This window comes from Hippichthys cyanospilos, chromosome 15 (assembly GCF_059441005.1).
Source record: "Hippichthys cyanospilos isolate Australia breed blue-spotted pipefish chromosome 15, RoL_Hcya_1.0, whole genome shotgun sequence".
Classification (NCBI taxonomy): domain Eukaryota; kingdom Metazoa; phylum Chordata; class Actinopteri; order Syngnathiformes; family Syngnathidae; genus Hippichthys; species Hippichthys cyanospilos.
The window spans coordinates 4,692,870-4,705,092 of NC_142383.1; the positions used below are offsets into that span (position 1 = coordinate 4,692,870).

The 12,223-nt window shown below is 37.3% G+C and overlaps 1 protein-coding gene across 2 annotated transcripts; it reads left to right on the forward strand.

Moving 5' to 3' along the window:
* The first annotated feature begins 678 nt into the window (after window positions 1-678).
* Window positions 679-12,199, forward strand: LOC148411424 (complement component C7-like). Of its 2 annotated transcripts, XM_088435631.1 has the most exons (19): window positions 679-858; window positions 954-1,004; window positions 1,143-1,204; window positions 2,618-2,693; window positions 2,931-3,072; window positions 3,218-3,362; window positions 3,925-4,063; window positions 4,237-4,365; window positions 4,499-4,742; window positions 5,660-5,773; window positions 5,859-6,025; window positions 6,110-6,338; window positions 6,423-6,594; window positions 6,692-6,779; window positions 6,917-7,049; window positions 8,478-8,669; window positions 10,260-10,356; window positions 10,441-10,601; window positions 12,002-12,199. In XM_088435631.1, exons 2-19 carry the CDS (start codon window positions 999-1,001, stop codon window positions 12,187-12,189), a joined length of 2,484 nt encoding a protein of 827 aa, XP_088291757.1. In that variant the 5' UTR covers window positions 679-858; window positions 954-998; the 3' UTR covers window positions 12,190-12,199. The 2 variants fall into 2 exon arrangements, with proteins under 2 accessions (XP_088291757.1, XP_088291756.1); XM_088435630.1 differs by having other exon boundaries at window positions 679-1,004.
* Window positions 12,200-12,223: the final 24 nt, after the last annotated feature.

A 12,223-nucleotide genomic window follows, 5' to 3' on the forward strand; every position in this document is an offset into this window, starting at 1 on the left:
AACTGCTGTATAATCACTTATACCACATAAATCCAAACTTCCTCCCTCTCTCTCTCTCTCTCTCTCTCTCTCTCTCTCTCTCTCTCTCTCTCTCTCTCTATATATATATATATATATATATATATATATATATATATATATATATATATATATATATATATATATATATATATATATCACAAATCACATTTGATGACTTATGTGAATGCCAGGAGCCAGTACTCGTCCACCATGTGTGGCCTTGACCTCCCTCTTGACAAACATCCAAAACTCACACAGAAGCTTGTAGAAAGTTTTCACCAATGTGTGAGAAAAATTACAACTGAATATAAGGGGGGGATGGAATTCCATATTCTGTTCAGGTTTTGCAACTTTACAATATGTGCAACAAGTTCATGCATAATGTGTAGATGACACAGACCAAGCATCATGCCAATTTTGTTCAAAAATTATAATAAAGGCCAGATAAGACTTTATTGGTGCATTAAGTATGTGTTTACGCATGCATTGTTGTCTTAATTGCTTTAAATGTGGAAAAAAAGCATACTTGTTTTGAATGTTTTAATTCAACAATATAAACAAATCGTTGATCAAATAGGATGTGTTGACCTTTGTTCTGTTCCAGCACACTCAGTTGCTGATGTCCCTTTCAAAATAAACAATGGTTATGCAACATTACCTATAATGAAGCACTCTAACAGAGTAGAATTCAGCATATGTCTTTCATCAGGATCCAAATATAGAAACAGTTTTGAAGAGGACACTGAATTCATTAGCTTTTAGACACACTCATAAGAAGTTTAATAGAATTTCAACTGAATTCTTGGAAAATAGACCTGGCGCACAGTGTAATCTTGGGTATTTGCAAAGTGCTTGTTCTGATTTGTCAGTGGGGGGAATTCCAAAATATGGACTTCTGTTGAGAGACCTTCCTTTGCTGTGGTTTTATGTAGGAGAGTTACAACGCTGGACCAAACAAGCATCTAAAAATCTGCATCATGAAGGTAAATCTAAAAAAAGTTCAACGTTGTGTTATGTTGTAGACTTCATGGTTAATTACTGTATATATCAGATTTTGAGCTCAGATGACTGAATAACAGAAGTGTAGTCAAGTAATGCTTGTTTTTGTTTTATGTTAACAGTTGGAGTTGGTTGCAGCCTTGCCTTCTTTGGCATTACTGCTTGAGTTCCTTCTTCTCGTTCGGTAATATAAGTAACTGCACATGGTGGTCTAACACTATGTCCCGATATTTGCTCACCCCAACTCAATTGTATTTATGGCTTTTAAAACAACTAACCACTTAGTGATTTTTTTTTATTTATACTGTGCGATACTCGGGCGGCGGGTGGAAGAGTGGTTAGCATTCCAACTGCCTCCCAACTATGTAGAGTTTGCATGTTCTTCCCATGCCTGTGTCTTCTCCAAGCACTCTGGTGTCCACACACATTCCAAAAACATGCATGGTAGGTGTATTGGACTCTCTTAATCAGTGGTTCTCAACCTTTTATCAGCGATGTACCCACTGTGAAACACCTTTTCAGTGAAGTACCCTTAACCAGTGCAAAGCATTTTGGGGTTTAAAAAAAAAAATGCCATTAGTGTCTGATTAATTAAACTTTGGACCGTTTCAAAATTCATTTGCATTGGTCCACAAAAAAAATAAACACAAAATGTCCTCTTTTGGATCATAGATGAAATCTGGAATGACAAAGTAATTCATTATTGATAAACATTGTTCCACAAAAAAAAACAATCAATATAAAGTGTCCCACCTGTTTAAAATAATAGTCATAAATATTTGTCCACAGAAAAATAGAAAAAACACAAAGCATTCTGTTTTGGAGTTACAGTAGAGATCTGTTCACAAAAATAAATCATTAACTTAATTATTAATAAATATTTGTCTCCCAAAAATAATCAAAGGAAAGTGTCAGACCTGTTCTCAAAAAGAAATGATTATGAATAAATATTTGTCCCCAGAAAAGTATTCAACTTAAAGTGTCCTCTTTTGGGATCATAGTCGAGACGTATTCACCAAAATAAATCATTAACTTGACAGGTAACGAGAGGTGGCACGTGACAAGTTGGGTCAAACAGTATGGGGGAGAATCTGGCTTTTTACAATAATTCAGTTGAATATCTACCTGAACATAAAGTTTGTTTTATTTCCTGAAATAATACATTAATACAATAATAATTTTAAATGATATTTACAAGTTTGTTTGTTTGTTCTATTTAAAATCTTGAGTACCCCTTGAAGTTCCATCGTGTAGCCCCAGCGGTACTAGTACCCTCATTTGAGAACCACTGCTCTAAATTGTCCTTAGGTGTGATTGGGTGTGTGAATGGTTTGTCCCTGTGCGCCCTGCAATTGGCTGGCAACTAGTTGAAGGTATTTCCTGCCTACTACCCTCAGACTGTTCGGTGGATCAATGCCTCTAAAAAATGGGTGAATGAATGTACGATACTCAATGGGCATCTTCTGCAGCTTTCATTAAGTTGTCAACAATAATTCATTTTGTGTATTAGCTGTTTTCACAGCTAGTAATGTGACAGGCTCTCATTCATGCATAAAAGCCTTGCAATGTATGACATTAATCACTGCACTTGCTTTAGCTGTCAGCAGCCAATAAACTGCAGGTGGGGGTCTTTTGGAGAGTGGTCCGAATGTGATGGCTGTACCAAAACAAAGGTAACCCATCAAACTGTAGCAAATGGTGAGCCCGAAATGTAACCTTATTATAATAACACATTTCTCAGATTTTCAACATAGTTACAGCAATTGCCACTCTTTGTGTCTTATTTTTCTGCCCAAAGAGAGTCTAGCATAGAGTGGTGGAGTTATTCTTTATTTTGATATTTTTTATAGACAGGTGCAGGTAGAGAGGAGTGTTAGCTCCATAACGGATCTGAACATTTTATTTATTAGGTGCGCACTCGAACTGTGGAGGTGTATGCCCAATTCGGGGGTGCGCCATGTTCAGGAGAACCCGCAGAATCTCAACCTTGTGTGCCTCAAAAGGCGTGTCCTCTAGAAATGGGTTGTGGAGATAGATTCCGATGCACATCGGGTAAGTGAAGCATAAGCCGACAAGAGCATTTTTTCATTGAGTCAAAATGGATTTCTTTTTTATTTATTTATTCATATATTTTTTTATCATTTCACCATTTTGTCCAAATGTTGCCAGTTTACATTCTCAAATCTTCTCATTAAAGGTCAATGCATAAGTCGGTCTCTGGTGTGCAACGGAGATCAGGATTGTGAAGATGGTTTGGATGAGAGGGTCTGTAATCAAGACAACAGTCAGTTTGTATGTGATCTTGATAAAACCCCACCCAACTCTGACTTTACTGGTAGAGGGTGAGTATCTCAAACTACTCCTGCTAGACCAACTATTCTGCAGTATCGCTGTAAAACAATGAGTGTGAAAATTACATTGATGCACAGCAAAGTCATAGCAGATAATACTGTAAATGGATACAGAATTTTTAATTCACCGTAAGAGTGAATTACTTTATTATGTAATGTAGATGAAAAAAATTGCACACACACAAAAAAAAAAAAGCAGGGAATAGCGATGCCGCAAAAGGTGAACTGCATTGTAGTGAGGGAACACTGTATTAAATTTCATTAGACGCATGCTCATGTAAACTGAGCAAAAGACAATTGTTTAATTAACCACCCAAACTATTATTTTGTGTCTTTAACATTTAATTACTGCTATTGTCCTTATTACTTGAGGTTGATTTTTCTTTTTTTCTTTTTTTTTTGATGGGGAGTGAGGTTTTTTTTTTAATTAAATGTATAGATAACTTTCTTTGTGGGGACATTATTCATTTTCTGTCCTAATGAAAACTTATACTAAATTTGGCTTCATATTGTAGATATGTTTATAAATCTGATGTAATTTTATTTTTGCCAGGTATGATGTGCTGACAGGGAAGCTGCGGGCAGGTGTGATCAATACGTTGAGTTTTGGAGGGCAATGCAGGAAAGTGTTCAGTGGTGACCATAAAATATATTATCGACTGCCACAGAATATCCTCAGGTACAACTTTGAGGTGAGTGAAATAAATTCAAAGTAGTCACTGCCAATCATGTGCCTGCAATTTGGGGAAAAACTGGGGCAACAGTATTTTCAAGGTGAATTTTCATAGTCAGAACATCACACTTTATTACTAAATTGTTCTCATATTGTCAAAATGTTACCGGTACTTCCGTTCTGGTTTTGCAGGTGAAAGTCGACAATGAGGAAAGTGATGAATCCTATGAAAGCTCTTGGTCCTACATGCAACACATCCAGACCAATTCTTTAACAGGACACGACCGTCGCAGCTTTCATAAAGAGGTCACTGAAACAAAGGTAAGACATGAAAGATCATTTGCAATAAAAATGCTTTATAATGATGGTACTTTTCTGAAAAGTACAGATATTATATCGTGATCTTGCTTTTCTTTTTTTCATTACATTCTCCTTCTATCACATTAACAAAAAGAATCACAGACTCTTGATTCTAAAGAATAAAGTGGAGCTGGCCCAGTTCCAAAACTCCGCCCCTCAGTATCTGACCCTGGCTGAAGAATTCTGGAAGGCTTTAATCTCACTTCCATTCACATACAACTATGCTGCCTACCGTCGACTTCTGCAAACATACGGCACACACTATCTCTCTGAAGGATCTCTTGGAGGCGAATACCAAGGCCTGTTGGAGTTAGACCGCGAGTCGTTTTCTTCATCAAGTAAGAACCTTCTTGGGCCCAGCACAAGTTTAGGGCAAGGTGCAGTGCATGGGTGAAGCTGTCTTCCTTTTAGTTTTTTTTGCAGATGGGTGACCGTAGAAATGGGCATTTTCACTCCAGTCCGGCAAAGGTTTTTGCTCCTCTATCTTGGAGGAGCAACAGCCTGCGTGTTTTACGAAGGAGACCGGCGGATCCAGGCCTTAATTACAAGTAGGAGTTGGGGTGGGAGTAAATTACATCTCCTGCCCTCATTGGTTGATGGTCGAGCCGGGAGTCAATTGCGTGTTTTATAGAAAACCTTAAAATGACATGCAAGACACTCAAACTTTATTTCAAGAGAGAGATTAGCACTTCTATAAGGCACGCGATTGGCTCCTGGCGCGCCCATGGACCAATGACAGCAGGAGTTGTAATCTACTCCTGCCCCAACTCTTGCTTGTTTTTCAGACCTGGACTTGCCGATCTCATTCGGAAACACGCAGGCTGTTGCTCCTCCAAGACAGAGAGGCAAAGACCTTCACAACACCATTGGAAATCTCTTACCCATATTTCTATTATAATAAAATGGTACAAGTATTTAAAGTGTAAACTCTGATTGTTATCATGTTTGATTATCTACAGATTTGACTTTAATTAGACTTCCGGGCGTCGCAAATATCACCGCGGCTGCCGCCAGACTTCAAAGAATGGAAAGGGGAGAGATGAAATTTGGGGGCTACTTCGCAGTTTTCACTTAACGCGGGGTGGGAGGTGGGGGGGTTGGGTGGTCGGGTCCCAATTAACCACGAAAAACGAGGTTATACACTGTATATCGAAAGTATGATGTGTTTTGCAAAAATGTTGTAACTTGTTTGAATTGTGATAAAATAACAGAAAGAAATGATTTAACGTGGTGTTTTACTCAAAATTGTGTGAAGGTGCAACGCAGATTGACTATAAACACTGCTGGCGAAAGGTTAAGCGACGACTGTTCCGGAAAAAAGTTAAACTCGTCTGTGAAAGTTTCTCCAAGTCTTTATCATTTGGTGAAGGTGAGTGTGAGTATCATAACGTCGTGTCAGGATGTAAATCTTTGTGAAGAATTAGACATTGTCAAGTTGTGTGTTCTTCCAACAGAAAGAGGGGTGAACAAGATGCCCATTAAGGTGAAAACATTTGGGGGTGATCCATCGTTTTCAGATGTCTTGAAAGTTCTAGATCTTGAAAATCCAGAACGAAATGGGGAGGCCTATAACAACTGGGCTTCCTCTGTCAAAGATTTTCCTGACGTCATTGACATGAAGGTATGACAGCAAGCACTGACAATTGACATGGTTTTGTGTTATGCAATGTATTGTACATTGGTTGCCTTGAATGTTTTTTTCCAGCTACGTCCTCTGTATGAGCTAGTAAAGGAGGTGCAGTGTGCAGGATTAAAAAAGCTCCACCTGAAAAGAGCTATTGAAGAATACTTGGCAGAGGAGCACCCATGTCATTGCCAACCCTGCCAAAACAATGGCCAGGCAGTCCTTGCTGGTTCGGAGTGTCGGTGCATCTGTCGTCCTGGGACCTCAGGACAAGCATGTGAGCATGGAAGTGTGATTGGAGAACAATCAGGTAATGAAGACACTAATTCCAGCTCACACAATATCCCCTTGTCCCCCAATGCAGATATTAAGTGATAATCCATTCTTTTTGCAGGGGTGATTCATGGAGGCTGGAGCTGTTGGTCATCCTGGAGCTCTTGTTCTGGGGGTCAAAGATCAAGGTCCCGCACTTGTAACAACCCTAGCCCCATCAGAGGAGGCCAACACTGCTCCGGGGAGCCTGTTGAACAGTTGTCCTGTGAGGATGCAAACATACAGTATTTAAAGTAAGGACACACACTACATAAATCAGTTCTGATCTGATCTATTTCCAAAATTCATTAAGATGTTAATTTGGGTCTTCTGCCAAAACCTTGTGTGCAGGATGATGGAACCACAGTGTTTCAGCTTGTCTGTGACTCCACCAAAGAATTGCGGGCCTCCTCCAAACCTCAGAAATGGTTTCATCCAGGTGAGTTTTGTGTGAACAATCTAAAACTGCCTTCTACTGTCTGTTCACACTGCTGAAAAGACTACAGTTTACGGTTTATTTATGGTGTATAAAAACATAGAATGTAATTATTGTACTTTTGTATGTGTCTTTTTCAGGACCCAAGTGATTTTTATTTGGCTGGGAACACAGTGCAGTACTCTTGCATAGATGGCTTTTATCTCAGTGGGAACTCTATGGCTGAATGTACTGAAAGTCAAACCTGGAAGATTGGAGCAATGGTTTGTAAAAGTAAGTGTCATCTTCAAACAACATGACACACTATCAAGAAACTTCATTAGGTGCTTCTGGTATATAAAATATATAATAAAAACACTAATTCAATCTTGCAGGTATTGTATTTCTCCACGTAAAAGTCGACCTCGCTTTTAAGAAAATTTTTTTTCATTTTGGGTGAATTTTACAAAAACGCAAGTATAAGTCTGCCCCTGACTTTAGTGGCCTAAGTAGATCATGACTTTTCAATTAACACATGGTGTGTGTTATTAAAATGACAAAATAACGATACTTTTAGAGGCATTTCTACACCATATACCGGGTGACATACTGCTTATGGTGGAGATGGGGTGGGATGGAAACAAGACAAGACTGCAAGGCAATGTACATAGATGCGTAGATGCAAATGCTGAAACTGATGTGGCAACAATAAAATGATTTGAAGTTTCAATGCTTTCCTTTTTTGAAACAGCTGAATATTAATTTGTCAAAAAACCCTCACATGCCAAATAGCTCCTCCCATTTAACTTAACGGACATTATCTCCTTCATCCTTGGGTCACCATCTTCGGACCCATCCAATTTGTTTGAAATGGAGGTCTTGGGAGACAACTTGCTGATCATCTTACTTGGGATATTACCCCAAGCTTTCTTTACTCAAGTGATCACTGCTGTAAGATCAGAGCGTGGAAGCTTGCCCTTCGCTGTTTTTTCCCCCTACCTGTCGGCATTCATGCCGTCTTGTTCAAGGGAATGCCTGAAGGCTGATGGAGACAAGCGAACGGATGAAGGAGACAACTCAAGCTGTCTTTTCCTTTTCATAATGTGTCAAAGTCCACTGAAAAAAAATATTCACTCAGCCTCGCTGATGACAACAAAGAGGCAATTGGGCTGTGCTTGATGAAAGTACATTTTTGTGATGTTCTGTGCACACACTTTAAAATGGAAGCATATTTTATCAAATTAGAGGTATATAAAATCATTTTAAGCCTTGTAAATGACATATGACTTATTTTGCATTTGAATTAATGCTATTCAAATAGATATGTGGAAAAAAATATTCTGTTTTGAGTTATGTGGCTAGAAGTTGACCACCCTAACATGGGGGTTGCGAAAGGAAAAAAAAAAAAAACTTGACTTCTACCCGGGAGATTTGTTTGATTCTGCCATTGGCGAAACAATGTAAATTACATCTTTCTACTATTATAATAAAACACTTGAAGGCATAAGAAAAAATTAACAGACAACATAAAAGGTCTGGATCGGTTCAGCCCCAGTAAAACTCAGAGACATTATTCACTTATGCTCCTGTTTTATAAGTCAACATGCTTATAGTGTTTATATTCACACATCGCTCCAACAGATTTCCATGTAACATAACCAATGTTACATCAAATGTTAAATCAGCGTTTCTGTAATTCGCTTTCTTAACTTCATTTCACAGGTTCAACATGTAACAGTCCCCATCTCAACAATGACATTATGGCCACGCCCATTAAAGTGGACTATGAGATTGGAGACAGGATATCATTGACGTGCCCTGAGGGACTGATGCTGACTGGTGATGTTTCAGACGTCATATGTACTCCCAGTTTACAATGGTCTCCTTCTCCTTCCTCAGCTCACTGTAGAAAAGGTGATAAAAACATTGCTCCACACATTTGCATGTCGATCCATCCAATTTTGAGAGTTGAAGTTCACTGCAGCCAAATGCACATCAAGACAAAAAACAAATAAAACAAACAAAAAATAGAAAAGCAAAATTGAAAGACTTTAATTATCCTAAACTGAGGAGTAATTTGCATTCAATGACCCGAATGTGAAATCAGTGAGATTGGTTTATATGTGCTTTGTGACTAACTTCACTGAGAACCACTCACGGATCCATTCTGCCTTTTGCTTTAGTTTAACATTTCTTGTAATGTATTTAACCTTTCCCTTTGTTCTGTATTTTTATTTAGTCATTACAATTAAGAGTAGGATGAGACACACATTGCACATGCCTCACAAGATTGACTACTTAAGAACGAGACAGAATTTTAGCAAAATTTGCAATGTAAGATCATGGCAAACATGTTTTTTCCCTTTTTCAAAATGTTGTTTTTTTTTTTTTTTTTTTTTTTTTTTACTAAGCAGGCTTAAGTTAACAAGCTAGAATGCAAATGTGAACATATAAGGTCAGTTTCATTTTTCAACTCCACCTGAGATCTTTTCTAATACTCCATAGTTTAACAAAATTAGCAGTAACAAAACTGGGACTTAAATACACAGGACAATAATTTGGCAGACATGAAACAGCTGGACGGAACGAGAGATGGAGGGAATCTGACTGGAGGCGAGACAGGAGCTGGAACACACGGATGACAAACGGAACAATTTCCACTTAACAGACAGACGCGAGGGAAACGCAGCAAGAACCCAAAACAGAAATGAACAGAAAGCCCACATTAAATGCATAACAACACAAACTCCAACAGAACGTGACAGTATCAAGCTAACAGAGCTCCAAATAAATAAAGAAAAAGCTTATTAGTCTCCATTCTCAATGCAGAGTGTGGCAGCTTCTTTAATCCATCATCCTGTTTATCATTCACCATTTTAGTTAGCGTCACTTGTTAGAGAGGAGGGGGGAGTGCAAATTTCCCCCCCTGCCTAATCAGTCCAATTTGAAAAAGCTACCCCATCCGCTGTCCCTCGGTATGAACGCAAACTTGTGCCAAGTAACTTCGGAACCCCCAAGACCAGAAACTCAGAGTTACTGGACTCTTTGTGTGAAAGGGGCTCAGAATCTGCCTCTGAAAAGGAATCCGACTTCTTTAGTGGGTATTGGAGCCCTTTGAGCAAGCAGCTAATTTATGCTTGAGGTTGAAACAAATTCTGTCAACAGTCACTATACAGTAAAATGTCCTTGGAATTATTTGTGTTTAATGTACAGTATTTATTTTTCTGAATTGGCAAGTGAATTTTTAAAAAAAAGTGTCTTTTCTATCGAGAATTGCCCCTCATGACTCACTTGTGGAGCAATGGTTTGTGTAGTAGTAAGACTCTAGTCAGTTGTTGATGCAACATGCTTCCAGACAAAAAAAAAAAAAAACTTCCAAACAATCAAATCTCGCAAGATCCGATTCTTCAATGTCTCATTACATCTTTAGTAACCACTTTATTTACCTTAATCCAGTATCTCATTCATTATTTAAGTTATTTTACCGCTTTCATTCTTTCTTAGGCCCCACAGCTCCTACTCCTAATGAAGGCCTGAAGTGTAAACTTTGGGAGAATGTTGGAAAAAATGAGTGTGTGTGTAAAATGCCATTCCAGTGCCCGTGAGTATCCTGATGTGTTCTGTGAGTTGAAAAATTCAAAATCTAATTGAAATAATTTACTGGTTTCTCCATAACATTTTGAAGGACTTCTCTAGAGTTGTGTGCCAGGGTTAGCTCCAGCCAGTCTCGGGTGCTTGGTGTTTGTCAGCTTGGAGCTCTGCAATGTTTGGGCCGCAGTTTTACACTGGTCAATGATAGCGAGTGTGACTGGCCAGAAGGGACTACCCCTGGAACAAATTGTCAGCGTGAGTCAGGATTATTTTAAAACTATTATAGTTATCATTGTTACAAAGTTCTGTTGCTGCTGTTGTTGTTGAATGACAAACAAAATTCACAAATATAAATTTTAAGAGTAAGACTTTAATTGGATGCATACATCTAATTTGATGTACTGATGGGAAAAGTCATCAATAAAAGTAAAGATGATGAGATGACAGAATTTTTTGTATTGTTGTATTGTATTGTAATTTTTATTGTATATTGTATATTGTATACATTTTATTGTAATTGTTTTGTAATTTAATTCATTTTTTTTAACGCTTTCTGTGCCTCAGATGAAAATTCTCCTCTTTGAAAATACTTAAGTTGTGTGCCATTGAAGAGAATTATTGTCAAATGCGATTTTTCACTATTAATGGTTAATAGTTACCGTATTTTTGAACTATAAGCCAGCAAAACCCTATATTCAACAAACTGAACTTGCCTGCATGTTTAGATCCAACATTTTTATAAAAGATAGATGAATATTTTCAACATAACATAGTACTGCAGAGTTAAATATCAGTTCAAAACCAAAATCAATACTGTCTCTACTTTTGTGACTTTAGAAACACATTGCACATAATTCCTATTTCTAATCATACATGTATATACAAACATATATATATATATATATATATATATATATATATATATATATATATATATATATATATATATATATATATATATATATATATATATATATATATATATATATATATATATATATATATATATATATATATATATATATATATATAATTTACACTAGACAAACCTTTATAATAGAATTTATTCAATTTATACATTATTCTATATTTCTACTAATATATTATTAAGACTCTTTTGGAGCATAAACATTGATTCACATTTTTTCAGTTGGATTTCATAGTCCGATTGATTGACACCTTGAAGAGATACACAGATTTGCTATACCGGTGGATTGTCTCCTGGTGGCTAGCAAACAATATGCAAATAAATAAATAAAAACCTTTTTGAGACGTCCCACTGGACTATAAGCCACAGGGCTCATGAACAATAACAAAAGTTGTGGCTTATAGTAAAAAAAAAAAAAAAAAAAAAAAAATTCTAAAGAATGGAATAAGCTTGAAACATATTTTTTTTCTCAATGAAAACTAGAACTTAAGTGTTAGTATGGTACCACACGTTCGCAGGGACATAGCACACAATAGTTTGTTGGCCTCTAAAGCTGAGTGAAAATGCTCATTGCCTTTCGTGAAAACACTTGGCACTGAAAGCGTTAGTATTGTTCTTGCTTTATTTCCAAACAGCTGTTTTCCACATTTCTGTACAACTGGGGAATGAAAATCTACAAAATCTTCTCATATAAATGTAAATTATAACACTTTTCCTTTTTTTCCAGAATTAGCTGGAAGATGTCAATGCCAGAATGCATCCGAATGCCCAGAAGATTCTGCCCCTCTGTGTGTTACCTCAAGTGTTGGCAGTGCTTCCATGACGATGACTGAGTGCCAAGTGGGGTTCAGGAGGTGTGCGGGGGAAAAGCTTACTGTGATCAACATTGATGCATGTCCCAATAAAAATAGCTAATTTTCCTTCATTTAGTTTATTTTTTCTATCATTT

Coding starts and splice junctions, on each gene's coding strand:
- LOC148411424 (XM_088435630.1), top strand. Junction 6,339..6,422: donor TGTGATTGGAGAACAATCAG/GTAATGAAGACA, acceptor TTCTTTTTGCAG/GGGTGATTCATGGAGGCTGG. Junction 6,780..6,916: donor TCAGAAATGGTTTCATCCAG/GTGAGTTTTGTG, acceptor TGTCTTTTTCAG/GACCCAAGTGATTTTTATTT.